The 20,962-nt window shown below is 36.2% G+C and overlaps 1 protein-coding gene across 13 annotated transcripts in view; it reads left to right on the forward strand.

Moving 5' to 3' along the window:
* Positions 1 to 20,962, forward strand: part of QKI (QKI, KH domain containing RNA binding) — a 158,320-nt gene that overhangs the window by 61,770 nt on the left and 75,588 nt on the right. For all 13 annotated transcript variants that reach the window (XR_012659702.1, XR_012659703.1, XR_012659704.1 and 10 more), the window contains exon 3: positions 1,488 to 1,604. Coding sequence is in view for 10 of the 13 variants with exons in the window: in XM_075088057.1 (XP_074944158.1) it covers positions 1,488 to 1,604 (117 nt within the window). In the remaining 3 variants the exon portion in view is untranslated. The remainder of the gene's footprint in view (positions 1 to 1,487; positions 1,605 to 20,962) is intronic.

Below are 20,962 nucleotides of genomic sequence, written 5' to 3' on the forward strand. Positions count from 1 at the left end.
TTCGTTTTTTTTGCACTTGGAATACGAAATAATTTTGGCAAGTGTATCTTCCCTATGAACAATTTAGCTGTAGTGATACACTATTATTTTTCTTGAGGAACTTTGATTTGCTTGTGTCCATAATTTCTGCTCACTCCTAAATCATTTCTGGTCTTTGTAGTTTATAAGGATTTCAAATATGTTGAGTTGTAGTACTCAAGCCCAATTTTAATTAGCTGAGGAAATGAAAGCGAACTACTTCTTCTTAATTCCATTGAATAGCTTTGCTTACCAGGATCTAAAATATCCAAACTTCTGCTCTTACTGCAGAGTGTTGGCTTAATATCATCTTTGAATTTAATCTTCAGTCTGAAATTTCTAGATTTATGTATCCTTTGAGCCTGGTGCTTCATCTTTGCACTGTAGTTGTCAGAGTACTGCTATGTTCTTAATGCTACCTTCTCTTAGTGCTTTTCTTATTTATGTCGTAATTTCCAAAATATGTGATTGAAAATGAGAGGGAAAAACCACTGGAAAATAGCTACAAAATAATGTTATATATGGCTAAATGGTGGTATTACTGTGCTAAGCTTAAGCAGGGGGTTGTCTGCTGGTATTGAAGTTAACCAACTAAACATGAGATACTTGCTCTATTTGTATGCACAACTGAGTAAAGGTACAACTTACAAAGATGACAAGTGCTTTTGTCATGTGTCTGTATATACATATATATTTATATATACACACACTCACACATACTATATATATATGGCAAATACAATGTTTTCCAGAAATGTTGCCTGTGAAACCTGAAGTGAATACATAACAAGCCTCGTTTTTTTTCTGAAGAAAATGCTCCAGTAGGTAAAGAAGAGTGTCTGTAGATGTGGGTGGCCAGCCAGCAGCATGGTGTCCAGATCAAGTCCACTGGAAGAGCATGAAAGGGTGAAAAATGTTTTCTGCAGGCTCCTTAGTTGTAGCCAGGGAACAAATCACTAGCGGGCCATTGGGCCTTTCCTAAAGGCCCTGTGCCATTATGGGACTAGACCTACACCTTGCACCCCATCAGTCCCACCACATGGAAGTTGTGCGCATATCTGGTCATACAATCAAAATGTGTGTTTCTAATGTGATGCACATTGTTGGCCTACTAATGGGCATGTCTGGTCATGTTGGTGGTGAGGGAGGGTGCTTTGTAGTTTCTGTAAGAGAACATACAACTTCATAAGGAGGAAATTAGGACTACCACTGTCCTAGACAACCAGATGTTAAACATAAAAGCCTATTTCCACCTGAAACCTGTATCCCCTAAAGTAGGGGTCGCATAGCTATCTAATGCATGAAAGTAGTACTTACCTCACTCTTTAACCTCAGGTATTAAGTGTAGTGTTACAAACCAATAACACTTGATGATATTTTAGAGACAGAAATACATCTTGTTAAATTTCAAATTAATTTTGTTAACTTGCTTTTGCAGAAATAATATATTTTTTTTTTTTCCCTTCCAGTTTAACTTTGTTGGAAGAATCCTTGGGCCCAGAGGACTAACAGCTAAACAGCTTGAGGCAGAAACAGGATGCAAGATAATGGTCCGAGGGAAGGGCTCAATGAGGGACAAAAAGAAGGTAAGCTGTTGAAAAGTAGTGTAGTTTCAGATGCATAGTTTTGTTTTCTAACAAAGGGTAGCTCATACCTCTCATTTGTTGGGTTCTTACTATACGCTTTTTCATTATCTAGTGTTTTTACAGACTTAGTAAATAACAGAACCTACCCTAAAGAAGTTAAATGTGTGTGCTGCATAATGGTGCAATTGGGAGTCGAACTAGCAATTACGAAGTATTCTTTAGTAATAACTAACTTCTAATTGTGCCATGTTTCAAAAGGGAAAGGTAAAAATTGAATTTAAATGTATTTTTCTAAGGAAGAGCTGTTAACCTTAAAGGTTTTCTTAATAACTTTCTTGTGTTGAAATACCAAAGTAGTGATTTGTACAAGTGGTGTGGATTGGAAACAAGTGTTTAATGTATTTCTGGCAGTGAATTCTGTCTAAGTGAACCAAGAAGCACTGTGTTTCTGGATTTTGTTTTGTGTTCAGGCAGAGTTGCAATGTAATTAGGACTGTTCCTTGCCCTATCCTGTAATATACATGCTCTGCCCATATAAACAGGGAAACTACACTTTTCAGGATAGAGCTATCCTCAATGTCAAAGTTGCTCTGGTGGTAACTCCTAGAAGTAATTTATTTCTGTAGGTTTATCTTCTAACCATTTCCCTCCACCTCTGGTTACTACTGTTGGAGTTGCACCAGCATCTTCACTGCAGTTTTGAAATGTGCATTAACAGTACTGTTTTAGTCTTTGTTTCCATAAGTATTATTTCTTTTGGTTCTTTAGGAAACCCTCTTTCTCTTATCTGATCAGCCACATAATAAATTCTGTTGATACATATGTAACACATAACAAATAAAATTAGAAGCTAATATCTACCCAGTTAAAAATCTCATACTTCCCAGAGGTTATGACTGTGTCGCTTTAAAACTTAATTTGGTGCCTCTCTTGTTTTCATAATCTGCTGTAATACTGTCACCACCTTTCTCTTATTCTAGCTATTTTGGATGTTTGGATTGCCAGCTTTTGAGCAAAGATCTGTTCTAACCTATGAGAGTGTTTTATTGTCTAGGCTCTGTGGAAATAAGAGGGTGCTACTCTCTTAAATGCTTGATTTATGAAGGTTTCTTTTTTTAAAACGTTACAGTTTGTCCTGGATTTCTTCTGCCTCTTGGCTGGGGAGGCATTTAACATATAAGTGAGTCTAACTGTTACAGGGTTTTAAACTGTAATTGGGTAAACAGAGCTTCTAGAGCTGACATTTTTGTAACAGGATTTCGAAATACAGATTTCCTATAACTGGGGGGTGGTAGGAGACATTAAAGTTTCTGAGGATAAAAATTTTGGCATGCTTCACCCAACATACCAAATTGTGTGGGTGTAGATGCAGTATTTTGATGCCAATTGTTACAAACAGTCTTAATTACATAGCTTTGTGAATATTAATAGTAGCCAGATTTTTACATATTGTATTGCTTAAGAAAAAAAAAAGATGGATATCCTGGGGCAGGAGAATTAGTGGAAAATACTGCCTCCTGTTTAAGAGTTTGCAGACTTCACCTAGTTTCCTAAGAGAAGACTCTTTGATCTACTCTTGAAAGCTATGACTTTTTCGCAGGTATATTAATTAGACATTAAGACTTCTGATTACATGTGTAACAAAGTAAATCTTCATTATGTGGAATATACTAAAATTTAATTTACAATGAATGAATTATCAAACTGTCAGTTCCGAAGAGAAGTACTGATATATTAAAAAAGTGAGTACTTAAAAGTTCATTCACCTTTTTTCCTGTTTAAACATAGTTTTTTAAAAGGCATTTTATTTGTACCAATAATACAATTTATCTTTGTTTGCAGATAGAATTTAGGTTTATTGGTGCTCCTTCTTTGTTTTAGGAGTGGCAATTCTAGGTTGGGGTAGTCAGGAGTTAGGTTATGTAACTTTTTTTTCTGAATAAAAACGTTAGTTCTGGTTTGCTTATGTTCATCAATACCATAAGCTAAAACATTCTGGGTGTCTATTCTTCAGAAAGCTTATAAATATAGATTGAGGCCCCAAGCATAATGGTCCAGAAATAACATCTTACTGTTAGTAGTGAACATAAGTGTATCTAAAATAGTCATTAACAATGATGCTCTGTTACATCCTTAAAAGTTTTGCGGATGGCTTTGCTGTGTGGAAAAGCACACTTAGTTGTGTTAGTAATAGCTATATTTGCAAACAGCTACAGTAGTGTAAAAAGAAAAAAAACTGCATCTGAGGCCTCAACTTTTCTTTGGAAGAGACCCATTCCCCTGATTTGCAGACCCTTTTGTAGAAAGCACTTCGAAAAGTTTACTTCCGATTTCCTGCTCTGTCTCTTCCCTTGTCCTTGTTCACATTAGCCTGAAGAGAAACCAAAGTGGCCCGAAGAATTCCACGTCAGGTATGGTAGCCATTTTCTAGGGTATAACTAACAGGGTATTTTTGTTAGAGCTGTACAGCCTTCATTCTTTGAATGCTTTCTTTATTAGGTCCCACTGAAGACAGGTCCAGCTACCAAAGATGTTCTGTTTCTATGCTATTAGGAGGGCAGGCGCTTACACACCACCAGCTAGCGTGTACATGTGCATGCACCATGTCCTTTGTTACTCTCAGCTGCCAACTAGGACAAGCACATTCTCTGCAATGTTGTTGGCTATCGCAACATGTTCTGACCTGTCCGTTCAACGTTTGTGTAGTCTTGGAGTTTGTGAAATGTCTGTTACAGAATCACAGAATGGTGAAGGTTGGAAGGGACCTCTGGAAGTTCTCTTTGTCTTAACACCTCTCCTCAAGCAGGGTGGCCTAGGAGCATGTCCAGGGGGCTGTTATGTTTAGCGCCCACAACCTTCCACGACTGTGCTGCAGAACCTGTCCTCTCCTGTGGGGAGTCATCTCTCTAGATAGCTGGAGTTTTGTCTTTGAGAAGCAGCTTACGAGAGCCGAGACCTGCATATGAGTCACTTGGTTTTCTGAAGTTTAGTAAAAAAAGGAAAGCTGTCTTCAACAAGGACAAGTTCTGTATGGCAGATCAGCTAGAACTTCATACACATTAAACGCCACAAACTGATCCAGTCAGAGCTTTAATGCCAATTAACTCTTCTACGTTGTCTGATATTTTTGGAGCACAGAGTACTTCACCAGTGATGATTTCCTGAGATAATACTGCAGTTAGTGTTGAATATTAAATCATTTAATATATTTGAATGATACAATAGTATAATAAATTTCAATACCAAATATTACAATATTAGTTCAAAACCAGTGTTGAGTACCAAAGAATTTTCTTGATAAAACCTATTTTCATGCCATCCATTCCTAGTCTTTCTATAGCTTTTGTTCTCCTGAGGTGATTGCTATTAGTCAGTAGTTGTATATTTTTAAGACTGGACTTTTTGTTGTATACCATTGTTGCAGCAGTAGGAAGAATTTCGTAATCATTGATTATGATGCAGCTTATGATGCATCCCAGTAAGACATTTCTTAAAGCTTTGGAAGCTGCATTCAAGATACAATGATCACAAACTAAAGTAAGAACAAGTGACATATATCGATTTGGGGAGTAAGTACGCTTCTTGCTATTGGCTCTTGGCACTTTTCTGGATGAGTTATACTTACAGATTAAATCCTTAGTCTTGAGTGCAAGATGACCAACTTCCTTGGCAGTCAGTACCTTTTAATGATAACCACCTTCTCTTTTATTTTCTTAAAGGTCTTCTCTCTTTGCAGTTTCAACTTCAAAATGCTAATGCACTTCAAAGGGTAAAGTACAGAAGTAATAGTATTCTCTCATGGAAGGTTAGGTTATGCTAACTGTTTCTAAACCCTTCCCTTTCATCTAGGGTCAACATTATTTAGAAAAGTGGATATTCAAGATTTTTCCAGGTTTTGACTGAATAGCTTTGAAATTCGGAGGAGATAAGAAATGCAGGTTAATTTGTGTGTATATTTTGTAGGTATATTTCATATTTGCAAATCTGAATGCCCAGTGCTGGTTACAACAGAAACCTTATTGGATGTGGGAAATCATTACTAAACCAGTATCAATCGCTAATGTGACAGCTACATGGTACTAACTGCCGTCTCCTAGAGTAAACCATCCATTTACTTTTTACTTCCTACCTTGCCAGTGGCTGCAGAATCCAAGAGAAAATACGAAGGCTGACACGCTGGAAAATAAAATCACCTGAATTTGCTCTGTAGAGAACTTCCTTGTGTGAGCCTATGAACAGAAGTAATGATTTAGAAATCTTTGTCACATGGTGAAGTCACTTGAACTAGTATAAAATCTTGAAACTTGATGACAGATTTCCCCCAGAAAGCAAGGGAAATCCTCAAATCATTAGTATCTGAAGCTCAGCTGGTAATCAGAACCTTTTTATAGACAGCTTTAGACAAATTTAAAATCAAAACCTTAACCACTGAAAATGTTGTGATTAGAGCCTGGAGGTACTTGAAGGAGATTACTGGGGAGGGGAGAGGGCTTGCAGTCATCCATCAAAGGCTAATGAGTGTGTAACTTTATTAAGACCAAGGCATTTTTTGCTTAGTTCTAATGTACCTTTCATTAGGTACTGAGAAAAACTAGGAATTTTCACACCAATCAAAGAATACTACTTAATAAGAGGGAAGACTGTCCAATGATGGATAAACAAAACATTGTTTTTTATCTCCCTTGTCTTACATGAATTCCATAACAGACGTTAACACACAGGGAGTCAGCTCTGTGCTCCTGAACACGTTGACTGACTACCGTTATCTCACTTAGAGGGATAGGCAGCCTTACAGCATCAGGCTGCTGGCTTGTGTAAGTCTCTATCAGTTACATTGTTTTTTCCCATTTCTTCCTAATTTTAGTCAAGAATCTCCTCTAAAAAGGTGTGTGAGAGAGGCCATTGTTTTTACTTCATGAGGAAGCATCTCATTATGATACACAGATTTTTTTTTTTTTCTTACAATTGGTTATTTCAAAGAGAAAAGCAGGCAGCTAAACAATTCTGCATTTGTAGAACTCACTGCCTTCATCCACTGCAACGGCTTCAAATCTGTTGCACTTCGCTCTGTATTAAATCATTTAAACTGATGTTTTGTTCCTGGCCTACAACAGGCCTCCTGTTCTTACAACCCTGTTCACCTTGCAAGCAGAAATTACGTAAGCTTTCACGAAAGAGAAGCTCCTCGTTAGTTCCAGTCTTGACCTTTGGCCAGTGCAGAGTTGTCACGGTAAATAGATAATTCCATTGTTTTGGACTCTCCAGTTTTGCTTTGTGTTTTTGTTTTTTTAATAGGAAGCCTAAAAAGGAATGAAAAAAAAATCCTTGGTACCTACACAAAGCTTGAGGAGAAGGTTAGAGTGGAAAAATTTGACTCTTGTGATCAGGATATTTTACTTCATTTACATGCTGTACAGAATTGAAGTATTATATACTTAATACCTTTTATCTTCTGAAATGCCATCAGATACACTTTGATTTCCAATGGAAGGTCTTAACAAACATTGTTTAGCTTATAAATTGAAGTTACTGACATTAAATAATATGTACTTTGTAGGGCGTCTTGTTAAACAAGCCCTATTATTGCTACCCTAATTATAAGATGCTCAACTTTTACATTCTGTGAAAAGGACTATGTGTGAACAAATAATAAAGCTATGGTGCTGACACATATGTTGAAATGGAATATATTTAGCATATGGTAGCAAATGGCGTTGTTTTGTGTTTCAATGAAAGGTTGACCAGCCATCATTATTTTTGTCTTCTGGGAATAAATTGTGTAGTTCAAGCCAGTTGCCTCTAAAATCTGTCTCTACCCACAAGCATGCTGCTGCTGTTTGACAATTTCATATATCTATGTTGAGAAATCATGGCACAGCTTGGAATGGCTGTTTGAAAAAAGTCTGTAACTAGTTGCAAAGGTGGGTTTTTGAGTACTTGTCAGTACTGCTAGGAATAACGGGGTAGGGAGGAAATCATTCAGTGATTGGGGACATTGGCACGTGAAAGTGAAGCAAATCCATATGCATAATACATCACTAGAATGACTGTCATTTAACAAAAAAAAAAAGGCCTTTCTGACAACGCCAGTGGGCTTTCTGGAGGTCAGATGCTTACTTTTACATTTAGAACTATAACTATTGGAATCCCTTGTCAATATCCATCATTAAGGGAATTATTTGTTAAAATGAATCGACTTCTTACCAGAAACTTGCTGGCTGAGGCACTGTGGGGTGGCAGTTCAGCATGTTAGGTATCATGGATTGTGCTTTGTTAATTTATGCTGCACGTGGAAGCTGCATCTTCTCTGTTAGAGATGACCAAACTGATGGTTGCATTCACTTCTCATTGCTATCAGCTTCTGTGACTATGCATTAAAAGTCATTGTATGAGCAGGCTGCTCAACTAAGGTTGAGATATTACCTATGCAGCATGTTCCTGAATCTACTGCATTCAGGTTATAAAGTTTTAATATAAAATTACTTCAGACATTCAGAATGCAGTATTTAAGATACTACCCTGGGAACAATTAATTTCAGCATCTAGCATCTTCTACAGTGACATTTCCTCTCTACACACTTTCTTATAAGTATGCACATCTGCATTAAATTTGATTTCTCAGACTGATTCATCAAACTTGGCAGGCTTTCTTCATACTTAATTTTTGACTAGTGTAGTAATTGGCCTTTTAGTCTTTAAACAAAAAAATCGTATTCGTTAAAAGATACTACTGAACTTAAATATTCAACATACCACAACTGGCATTTCAGTACACAATGAAGAATATACGATATTAAGCTGTATGAGAATTTGTATGTAGCTGTGTGGTGAGGAAAAATCCTCTGCCTTAGAATCCCAGCCTGTTTAAGAATATACTTAGTGGTCGATACCACTTTGTCTTCTTACAGGTTCATTGTAAAACATAAGATGTAATGAAAATTATTTTGGTTGCCTGTAAGCTAGTATGCAAGTACTTCAGAAAATAGCCTCTTCTATTCCAATTTTAAAACCTTTTTTGCATTTGTAACCACTTCTTTTGAGTGTGGGAGGAGTTGTAAAGCTGGATTTTATTATTATTATTTATTAAAGAATTGCTGAAGCATGGCCTTTCCCCTTTTCACCCACAAAACAGAAGTCTCTTGAGTTATATCCCTGGTAGTCTGGGAGAGGTGACCCTCTGAAGAGGTAAGAGTTCACACTACTGTTAAAAAGAAGAAAAGTCATCACAAAGGAAAAAAATCCCTCTTAGCAAGTTACTGATTTAATTACATAATTAAGTGCAAAGGCTGACTAGCAGAAACCATACTTCAGGAAATTCAACAGGCAGCAACGTTGAAGGTAACAGATGTTATTTCTTGAATCACCCCTGACTGAAGGCTGATTCCTTTTAAGCCTGTTTATGGGGGTTTTGGAGTCCAGAGTCCCTAGAGTATCATCTCTGACGTCTTACCTACAAATATCTTTCCCTTAAGGAAAACATGTTCAGTTCACATTGACAGTAGTAAAGAATACCGTGCAGGCACAATTAGCTTAGAATGTGAATTTTATAAGAAGAAAATGTTTTCCTTAGGTTTTATATAAAATTTGACAAACACTTCTTTTTTGAAGTGATATATTGCAAACGTCTTTTCAGTTAACAGTCTGAGAAATGCTCTTACTTTCAAGACCAGAATGATTTTATTTTGAAGGACAGAACAATTCAGGTGCCTGAGGGCCTTAAGAATTATAGCAAAGCAATATTGGTATTTCAGAAAACACTACTGATATGTATCTGATGCAGTGCATCTTTAGGATAGGTTTATTTCATACATATGTTTGCTTTTTATTTGCTACCTTCTGAATATATCCAGTATATATTGGGTATATTTCTGTATGTGCTCAATACAAAGTTGCAGATTTTAGCACCATTAAGACATGTTTTCCTATGTAATGTGAAAAGTAGTTGAAACCAATTATATGTCATTTTATTCTGAGAGCAATTAAATTGGTAAATAGTTAACTGGTTATTGTGCTAATTAGATATGGAAATAACTGACTTAATGACATTGAAGTATTTTGTAAAGACACTGGAAGCAATGGACTGGAGGAGCATAATCAAACCCATGCTAGTAGAAACAAACTTGTATTATACTTTGCTTTTATTTTTCTGTCAGTTTCCTGTGAGCAAAAAACCTTGTGATCAAGAGACGAGAGAATGCAGATTCCCTTGAAATTGGACAAAAGTTGCACAAAGTGTAATGGAAAAAGAATATATCGAGGGAATCTTGAATCATTGCCTGAACATCTGTGTATAAAAAGTCTCTTTTATAAATTAAAATATTGGCTGTTGAACAGTAACTGACTCATCTTAATCTGTACCACGGTAGAAACTCTCTTTCTGCAAAATTACTCCTAAGCTTTTGTTAGGTGGGAGGCACAGTGTGTGTTAATTGTGATATAAGAAGTTGACTGTTCTACAGCTCACAGCTGTTTGTATCCAGCATTTGAATAGAAGTTTTGAAAGGCTTGGGGACAATTCATACTGAATTGTTCTGAGGTATTGACAAAATTGTCTGCAAACATCTATCTACGTTTTACTTCATCTAGCAAAGTAGTGAAAGAAGTGAATGGTTTAAATAATGAAAATCTACTGTAACCTGAAAGTTTTTCCACACTTAGCAGAAGATGAGAGGCAAATTACCGAACTAGGTGAGACTTTTAGTGGAGTATGGGTATTCTTATGTGCAGTCATATGATTTCTTAAAACTTTCATCTTCTCTTGCAGGGCTAATAGTGTTGAGCATTGTCTAATAGTATTACAATGAGGTAGTTGACTCTTGTGAGATGCCATGAATTATAGATTGAGTGATACTTCCCTACCTTTATGATGTGTTGTGAAGGGCAACTGGTGGTTTTGCAGACTTTACCACCATTCTCATTTATCAGTACCACTAAATTTCTGAGTTCTAGAATTTTCTAGGTTATAACTTCAACCTGTTGGGCTGCCCTTTGGTGGATGATTCCATGTTTGGCATAGGTCTGGCTTTTTTTTTTTACCTTTCTTAAGAATTAATGTTGTGATGATATAAGCTTACCAGAAATAATTTGTGTTCAGCGTTGTGTTTGCTGAGTACCATGAAACTGTGCTAGATTTCTGTGTGGCAAAGACTGTATTTAGTTTGAGGCTCACAGGAAATTCCTTGTCCTGCATGAAGATTGAGTTTACTTAAATGTGGGAATGGAGGCAGAAGCTGTTGATTTGAGGAGGAAAGCAGCATGCCCGGGTGTTTCCCAAGTAGTTACCAGTTTTTGACAGCTCTCAGTTCTCCACATTTTTTGGGGGGCTGCTGGCAGGCAGAATACAGGTTTTTGTTTACCCTCCTGGCTGTGGCTCCTTAGGAGTCAGATTTAGCAATGTTGAGACTAATAGGAAGGCTCTTTTGCATGGAGCTAGAGAGTAAGCACAAAATAAGATACTACTATTGTGAAAACTAAATACTTAAATTACTAATTGGACATTTAGAAGACAGGGATATCTGGTTTTCTGCTACTTTATTGTTTTCCAGATAGAGACAAGTAATCTGTAGTGTTCCACTGCAGCAAGATACTGGATTCCTTTTCAGCTTGGAAAAGTCACTTGTATGACAACAGTCACAAATTGTAATTCCTAACATGTCTGAGTGGTTTGCCATTTAAACTAGTTTTTAGATGGTGACAGTTATCTACTTTTCTCAGATCTGCTGGCTCTGTGTTAGCCTTTGTCTTGCCTAGACTTGGATTAAAACAGATGTTGTTATTCACAGGTTACCCTTTTACTAGGTATGGCCTACAATACAGTCTGTTAAGGATATGAATGAAATTCAGGTAGCGGTATAGGTCACACTGGCTACGCAGTGGGACAGCGTCCTTACTTTACAGTTTATCAGCTATAGTTGCAAGATTCTATTGTTGGTCTTTACACTTTTCCGATACAGAGAGGGATTTGTTGACAGACAGTTTCACATTTTTATCTGCCGTTTTTGAGAATAATTAACAGCTTCTGTCTGCTAATTATTCACATTTTTCACATCTTTTTGGGCAGTAAATGGGGAATGTTTTGATGAATGTAGGACTCGCTGAAGTGCATGGATACTGTGAATCTTTAAAAATTAGTTTAAAACTCATAACAACGAGGTTTGAAGTATGTGTTTAGTACCTGCAGGAAAGGATGAAAACTATGCAAATGTTTGTTAAGGCCAGGTACACAAATCTATTTTTCTGTTAGAGAAAACTTGGTGCTCTTACAGTAGTAGAACACTTAACTTAGCAATGGCCAGCACTTAACTTACTCGGAGACCGTTCAACTTAATAGAATCTGATGTTCTGGGTAAATTGTCTGATTTGATTTTTAAGTGCCACAAGTTTGCTATGAAACACACACAACGCACAGTATTCATACTTGCTTGACAGATTTGTGTAATTATTGAATATAATTTGGATCATAAATGAATTCACGACTATATACCTACAAGACAACCAAAATCTTGTCCTCTAACTTTAACAGCCTGAAATGAAGAAAACATTAGGCCAACTTTGGGTGTTGAAAGTAAAATCTGCAGAACAGTGACTTAATCCAGGTAATAGTTTGCATGTGCCTGACAGAATGGAATAACCGACAGCTGAATTAACAGGAAGACTCTGGCTGTAAGAAAACAATGGCAATATCAAATTCTTCGTTGGTTTTGTTAGAAAATGCTATAGAACTGTGTAAAAAAAACTTGGTGAGAATGGGTGGAATCAGTACAGGGAGGTGGTGGTGTCTAGTTGGTACAAAGAAATGTCATGAATTTGCCATGGAGTTGCTGGGAAGCACCAGGATATTTTAATGTGTGAAGAACTAATATTTCTGGGGAATGAACGTGCTCACAGTAGTGTAGAGAGCATTCCAAAATGATTTACAGAGCAGTTATATTTTTATAGCAAGAGCTATGGGAGATCTTTTTTCTTCTTGAGTCTTTGTAGAATCTCGCTCCCTCTCGAACTAGGTCAACTTTTTTTGTTGTTTTGGTACTCTTTCACAAACTTCTCCCTTGTTTCATAAATTATATTAATTTTCCTTGCTTTGACATACTCCTCTTAGTACTCTAGGGAGATATTTGGCTGTCTCTTTCCAGCTCGGTCCTTGCTGACCTCCTCCTGAATGGTCATGGTCATCACTATGATAAAAGGAGGGTTAATTTCAATGGTGCTTCATTTATCCCCTGAAAATACAATGAGATGCTGTGAAAGTGCACTAAACTGAGTGTTGGTTTCTAGCAACACTTTATATATTTGCATGAAGGCAGTGACTGATATAAACACTGGAGTTACAATAGTGTTGCAACTTGGAGAATTGAATAATTAAAGCAAGGAAGGCATAAGAAAATCAATGACAGACTTCACATGCTACTAACTAATTTACAGTTAAAATCATTTAACATGTGGAAGACCATATGAAAGGGCAGTAAAAAATCCAGTAGTAAAAAAAAATCATTAAAAAATATTTCCTACGATTCAGGGTGATTGGTGAATTTGCACTATTTACTTGCCTCAAAGTTACTGGAATGTGAATTCTGAATGTAGTAGCTTTTGAAGAGAAGTGCAGAGTGGGAGGAGGTGTGGAGAGTAGACACTGATGTTGCCCTCAGACTTGTTTAGAGGCTTCTGTAGGTAATTTGTAGATGCGACATGAGGAATGAGTAAAATGGGAGGTTAAGATTAATTGCTATCTCAACTAGAATTATTGAAATCCATTTTGATTCTTGACAGAAGTAAAATAGGCAACGTAATTATGAACCAAACTGTCCTGGAGTTTATGTATCATTTTGCAAGTATGCTAGTAGTCTTTTTCCATGCACAGATGGAAAGAATTTTTCTTCAAAAGCAAAGAACAGCCAGTTAACCGAACGCATTGATCTGGTATGTGGCCAGTGAGTGCATATAACCTAAATATTTGAATATAATACTTACTATGTAAATTCTGAAAATAAATTTTTCTGTGGTTAGTACGTGTGGTGTGGGTGTTACTTTTTTCCCCAACATTTCCCGACTGTTCTGACCATGTGTCATGGCACAAGGTTAGTATGACTGTTTCCAGTGAGAATGGAGGCAAAAAGGAATTGGGTGTTCTGGTGTGGGAGTTATTTAATTATTTGGAGGTTGTTTGAAGCTACTTTGTGTTGGTATTTTGGTGGTTTTCACTTGACTTTTTTTAACACTGTTGATAGCAATTTATCTTAAGAAAACTTCTTCAGTCTCGATAGCCAGCAGAATCAGACCCCAACGTTACAAATGAAAAGCTGAAAACTAGTCTTTCTATTCTCCTGCCCTCTCTTGATACAGTCTGAGTGTTGTACATGCATTATCTCTGCAGTTTGGAGTTCTGGGAACAGCTCCCAAAATCCTGTCCAAAGCATGGACATGGTCTCCTACTCCTCAGTATTTTTTTTCTCTTCTGGCTCCCACGTTTCCTCATGTTAAAATGCTGGTTCCTTTTCTATCCATAGGATCTTTAAACTCTGGATGACAGGTCCTGACATTCGGGCCTAGATAAACTTTTTTTTTCCTTAGTAAGTGTGATCATGTGCCTTAATTTATTGGTCTTCAATGTTTCTGCTGTGGTGTTACTTGAAAGTGTAAGGAAAGAAGTGCTGACAGCACTTGGTCTCTTCTGTGGGAAAGCTGCTGTTCACTTTAGCAGTTGCATGTTTGTCTTGGATAAGGAAGAAGCAGGTTTTTTTAAAGATTGCACCCCGTGGACGTTAATACCAACTCTGTCACTGCTTGTGTACAGTTTGGAGCATTTTTATAAATGGTTATTTGGTATGTTTAGTCCTGTAGTCATATAGAAACAATTAATGCTTCCCTGGCAAGCAGATGTTGCTAAAGGATTGGAATGCCAAACCACATTTAGCCAACTGTCTGAATCCACCTGAAGTACCTGACTGATTTAACTAATTCACCTGAGGAAAATCAGGTACTTTGAATTTGCCATGTCTTCTATATACACCTGAAGAAAGAAATGTTTTAAAGAGAAAGACATATTTCCTGTTGTGTGTTTCAGTTCTAGTAAAGAAGTCTGATTTTATTTGGTTACTGCAGGCTTCAGACCTATTATTTGCAGTCTAATTAAATGTGTTTCATATATACATATAGTATTAGAGTAGAAGAATCTAGCAGGTAGAATAAAGTGTAATGGCTTAAAATGAATCATATTTGGCCTGTTACTTATGTTCCTCTTAAGCCCACTTTGAATTGGCTGGGTTTTGCAAGTATGAAGTACAGTAGATTTCACTAGATAATGCTGTACCACCAGTCTTGCCAGATGCAGCACCTGGCAAGAATCTGGTATTTTGAGTATGCTGGTTTGGATCCTGGCTTTTCACAGTAGTAGATGCAGTAGATAAGGCTGAGTTAGGAAAGAACTGTTTCAGCTTCCTTTGTTTAGTGTATGTTTCCTCACAACTGGGTCACTGAAAACACCAGCCTGCTTTTAGGGATCTTTTTTTCCTTCCTGTTAGCTTTGAGGTGACGTTGTGATCAGTTAGAAGAACAACCGACCAGCTCCTGCCCCTATCCCATTTTGCTCTTGCTTCTTTAGAGTTTTGCAAGAGCAAGCTTTCAAACTGTCAGTGGCAGACCATAGTTGTGGGTAACAATATTTTATAGATGAGTCCGTCTAATATTGCAGTAGTTCTGCTTCTCCTGGCTCTTCAGAGCTGTTGTCAAACATCCTGTCCCACCATTTTAACCCGTGATCAGTGGATCTCTGAAACTGTGGGCTGCTTCTAGAGGCCCTGTGAAATGTGTCATAGAGGGCCAAGCTCATATATGTGATCTCGGAGCATGAAAATTTAAGTCTTCAATTCCAGTAGAACATATCTGTGGGCCCTCAAAAAAAAAAAAAAAAAGTGGTCAAAATGGCTATTCTTGCCAGAATGATACTAACCACGTGTTTTTTTAATTGGCTTTTCTTTATGTGGATGTATTTTCAATATACAATGAAAAATTACTGATATTCAATAATTCTGTATTTTTAGCTGTGAAATTTATTAGCAACATGGAATCATTAAATACACAAACTAATGAGTTTTTGTTAATTTGAAGATGCTGTGAGCTTAGGTATTGATAATAACAGTAGTGGGAAAAGTGCCCAAAGAATATGGTATTTAGTTCCAACTTAGTTAACCACTATCATGTATGTATTAAATTAATTGTAAGATTGTTTTCATTCCCTGATGAGCCGTGTTCTGGGTAATGTGCACTCCTATATTTGCTTCTAAAACCCTGATAAGTGCAATCTGTTGGAATGTTTTTAAGACAATAGCTATTTAATGAGTAGCTTGTGTGTACAGGAGAAAAGAATAAGCTTGATTGCTAACAATCTGACATTTGAAAAAGCATTTTTTTTAGATCTCATGTATTTGCATATCTAATTGCTATGTAATCAAAACTAAGTGAACTGTAGCTACTTGAAACCAAAAAATGAAAGGCAATCATCTTTACAGGGGGAAATATCCCACTCATATGCAAGCTTGTCTGAATATTAGAATTATATTCTTCTTGTGTTTAATTATAGGTATCTGACTGAGCAGTAAATTTATGCCTGTGTATTAAAGAAGTGAATGTGACCCTGAAACATCAGCTTTCCTTTGTTGAAGCAAAGCATTGGCATTGAGAGAACTTAACAGTGTTGTGTGTTTTGGTGATAAGGGATTGTGCCAGAATAGCTGTTAATTACCTGCTTTGTTTGATATGGAAAGTAGTGGTTCCGCACTCTTCTTCCCACCAGTGACAGTACTCAATTAAAACTTGGATTAAACAGTGATAATGCGCTCGTTTATCTGGTGGGGAAGACGTGAGGTGAAGGAAATTAACAGGATTTTTTCAGCTGTTCCGAGGCAGCTTTGGTGGTTTTTCTGTTTTGTTTTGTTTTTATTCCTGAACCTACTGACAGTAAAGAAAAATTAGTTTTGTCTTTTTGGTGTGGTGGTATGTGGTGTGTTTTGGGGTTTTTTGAATTCTCAATGACTCTTAAATCTTGCACTTTACTAATAGAGGCTACAGTTAAAGGTAAAAAAATCCTTAACTGTAATGTGGGAGTTAGAAATTTGGAACACACATGCTCTGTCCTGTTTCATGTCATTCCTCTGTGTGAAGCGTCTGTTGCCATAGGTCCTTATTTCATTGTTTTTTGAAATTTATATTGAATTGCTTACATGTCAGAAAAAGAGTGGGGTTTAAAATTAAATTTATTGCCAGAGCTTTCCTGTTCCAAGTGTTTCTAATGTAGTTGGTTTTCTAAAGAAATTTAATCAGATCTGATCTTGCAAGATTTTGTAATCAGCTTAATATTTTCCTCTTAGATTTCTTAAGTATGGGACAAAACTGAATGCAGTGTTTTGGGTGGGAACCCTTCAGTCTGAGATAGGATTCTCTAAGTAGCAGCTGTTTTTTGCATATCTAAACAGAAATAACAGGGAGGAATAAGGCAATGAAGTTAACATAGAAGAAAAACTTGGTAGTCTGTGGATCTTTGTTTCGTTCATGTAGCAGTGCCGAAGAATATTCTAAAATTGAAATCTACAAAATATATCAGTAGACCATAAGAAAGGGCATAGCGTTGCTATAGTAACACTTAAATGCTTTTTTATTTCATTGATCCGAAGAAATTAAGGAATGGCTTGTTTGCTTTACTTACGTGGTTTGGAAGGCCTGTGTTCAACATGCTTAAACGGCTTTATTCTGGAGTGAAAGCTGAATATTTGATGCTAGATGAATTTGGCCCAAAATATGAAACAGTAAGTGAAAAGTAGTAATTACTGTAACAGCTTTAAAGTGTGTACACGAAATTCTTTTGAAGATCTCATTGGATATGGCAATGCATGGTAATTCAGCTGGAACTTCAGAACTTCAGCTGTTAGGTGAATAGAGGTCACATGCAGAAAGTAAGATTGGTTGCTTGCAATAATTAGGCACAATTAATAAACTTTGTTCAGAAGGCACATTGCACATACTGAATGGTTGTCAGTAATGACTTGTCTCAAATATAACCTTGGAATTAAACAACAAAAAAGAATGATTGCAAATAAAATAATGTCTTAAAAGTCTTAGTAAGGTGTGGAGAACTTGAAAGATTTTCTTGTTTTGTTGAAAACCTGAACAGAGTGTCATTGTTAAAGAGGATAAAACTGGCTTTTATTTGGTAGTGGAACTTTGTAATCTCACAGGACACAAACTCAGTGATAAGTCAGGTTTTCTTCAAAAAAGTTTTAATTGTGTGAATTTACCATAGTTTACAGAAAGAAAACTGTAGAAAGCCTTGCTTAGGTGAGACCTCATAAATGGCATGCCTTTGAAGTCGTTAGCTTTTTTATGAAGTAAATGTTTTCTCTGGGCATATAAAGTTATAAATTTCATTAAATTATTTAATTGCATATAATTAGCAATAATTTTCGCATTATTATCAATCACATTTTCTTTATATAGTTCATAAAGTCAATAAATAGAAATTTGATCATACTAACCACACAATCCTCCTTTTGTACAAACTAAACAGTGATAAGCGTTAAATAAGAATTTGATAAGATGTTTTATGATCTGCCATTTTGAAGTGGAATGATCTCTGTTCATTTCTTCAACTGTCTTTCCAGTTTTTTTCTTCTGCTCTGTTTAAAAAAAAAAAAGTAGAATGTGGATTGGGGTTGCATTTAGACTAGTAGAATTATTTCATGGCATAGCAGTATTATTAAAACTGTGTTAGCTCATCGAGGTAGGAGTAGATTCTGCAGTGATTAGATAGCTTCCTATGATCGCACGTGCACACTGAATAGTCATTGCGCTTTCTAGGTGAGTGTTGCAACTCACATTTTCCAGTCACAGGTAGTTTTTCTAATAATTGAGGCTAGTTCACTGAGGCTTCTTTAAACTTTCATGTGTTTAGTATAAAATCCCAGCTTCAGATAAAGTTGAGGACTATGTTCTTCCAGAACGAATAGTCTTAAATGAACGTATTGTACTTTTTGTTCTCTGTAAAGCAAAGGTAATAAGCCTATGAGATTTTTCTGTTTCAATTAAATTGTTCTGATTTATTTTCAGGTGACCAGAGTCAGTGAAATGTAATTACTAACGTGTTTTGCGCATTTTCTTTATTATGCATTTCAGTTAGATTTTTGAGGAACTATTTCATGTGTTTTCTTTTAGAGAAATTTCCTATTTCCATATACAAAATATAAAAATAATGTGATATTAAGGTAGGAATAGGTATTAGTCTGCAATATTGTCACATAATCTCTACGTGCAGATCTTTGCAGAGAGGAAAATTTCTTTGTTGAAATTACTTGCAGTGTTAAAATGTGGAAAAGTAAAGGAACTTTTTCTCCTTTGGCAATTGCCTTTCCTAGGCCCTTTTTGCATGAGTGGGCTTTCCCTTTATGTTCTTTACTATTCTCCTAGGACTTGCAGTCACTTTTTGGGGGAATTTCAGTATATCTGATTGTGCCCTACAGTGAGGTTCCTAAATCTGGGACTGAATGGAAATTCTCTTCTCCAGTCTTTTTTCCCCGTTTGTTCATTCCAGCTGGCATTTTTCAAATCAGGTTACTTTCATATACTCACAATTTTTTGAAAATTTCTTTTTTTTTTTTTAAAGTTGGACAGAAATGTTGTGTTAAGTCATACACTTGTTCAAACAGTAAAAGCTCACTGTCTTGATAACCTTTGGAAAAAACCCTCAAATTTCTTCTACCAAGAAGCTTTAGGACACAAAGAAGATCTAGAAGCTTAGAGGTGACTTTCAGCTCTCCAAATAGTCCTCCAGAAAGGATACTGTTTAAGCATCCTGGTGACAGGGTTTACATGCCATGTGAGGAAACTTCAGACCCTCATAATCTGCGTTAATGGTACTTACCATTTCAGATATATATACACACACCTGCTAAACATGGTTTTTTTTTCTTTCTGATGAAACAGTACTGCTGAATGCATGTCATAAAACTTGGTTTTTTTTTTGCAAGTGTACACAACGAATCATAATTTCCAGCAGGCTCAGATCTGCCTGTGTAGGATCAGCAACTAAAGCACTGAAAATGTGAACAATATTTTATTTATGGTTAGGACCTACAAAGCATGTCTCATATTTGTACTTCTACCTTTTAGCTGCATAACAATGTACTTGCATTCATCTGGTATTTGAAGTATTCTCTCTGCTGAGGTAATTCTGAGCACAACTACATGAGATTTTGAAGTAGGTAGTGGTGATATTGATATTTTTTTTATCCCGTCTCTCTTTCTCTTCTTAGCCATGTGGACAGTTGAGAGGAGAATGTGATTCTCTAAGGGGTAAAAATTCAAAATTTACTGTGAAAGTAAGGAGAATTTACCATTTAGCCCTTGGAATATCTGTGCCTCAAAGCCAAGAATTTTTTTTTTAAATCACATTTTGAGTGATTCAGAATTTTCCTCTTCAAGCAAGTATGAAGAAGCCTTCTAGAAACAAACTTTAATTCTATGTATTAGCAGAGTCAAGTTATGATGACCTTGGATATGCTCTAAACCAATTTGTAGTGATTACTGTCAAAGCAGTTCTTTTTCTGTTGAAAAGTAATGGCCTATGATATACTGGAGGCCAGATTAGATCATCCTGATGATTCCTTCTGGTCAAAGTCTCTGAAATTGGAAAAAGCTACTTGGCATTAAGCTTAGATATAAAAAGATGGATAACAGTAAGATGTACGAATAAAATGTCAATATAGCGTAATAGAACTTCTAATTTATTAAAGTTTTATATAAATTACAAAAATTATATAGTGTGTGTATGCTACTGAAGTATGTAACAGTTCTACAATCAGGTTGAATTTAAGGGTTTTTTGTTCCCCATATCCGGCTTTGTGCATTGTGGACTTCATTACATATATTTCTATATGATAAAATGAAAATAGTTTATTGGTGAGGATAAAGCCAAAATTTTGGGGCTCCAGTATGGTTTGGCTACATGTAATCCCAGAGAACTCAAATTTTAATTGCATAGTGTGTGTTGGTTTTGTTGTTGGTTGTTTTGTTTGTGTGTGGGTTTTTTTTTTTTTTTTGTGGGGTTTGTTTGTTTTTTAAATATTAAGTTCTATTGCTTTGGTCATAGTGTGAATAGGGCACTTCTATAGTAGCTAATGCCTCATTAATCCTGAATTCAAGAAGAGTATTCAGCCAGAAGTTTTAATGATTAGAGTACTAGGCTTCTGTTGTGTTTCTTGTTACTGGCCTTAACTTGGCTTAGAAAGACTTTTTAGTTTTAAACAGGCTTAGCAGGGTTTTTGGAGATCTTTTTGTTTGTTTTAAGGAAAGAAAAGTATGTTCACTTGTGCAAC

Source organism: Phalacrocorax aristotelis, chromosome 3 (assembly GCF_949628215.1).
Source record: "Phalacrocorax aristotelis chromosome 3, bGulAri2.1, whole genome shotgun sequence".
NCBI lineage: Eukaryota > Metazoa > Chordata > Aves > Suliformes > Phalacrocoracidae > Phalacrocorax > Phalacrocorax aristotelis.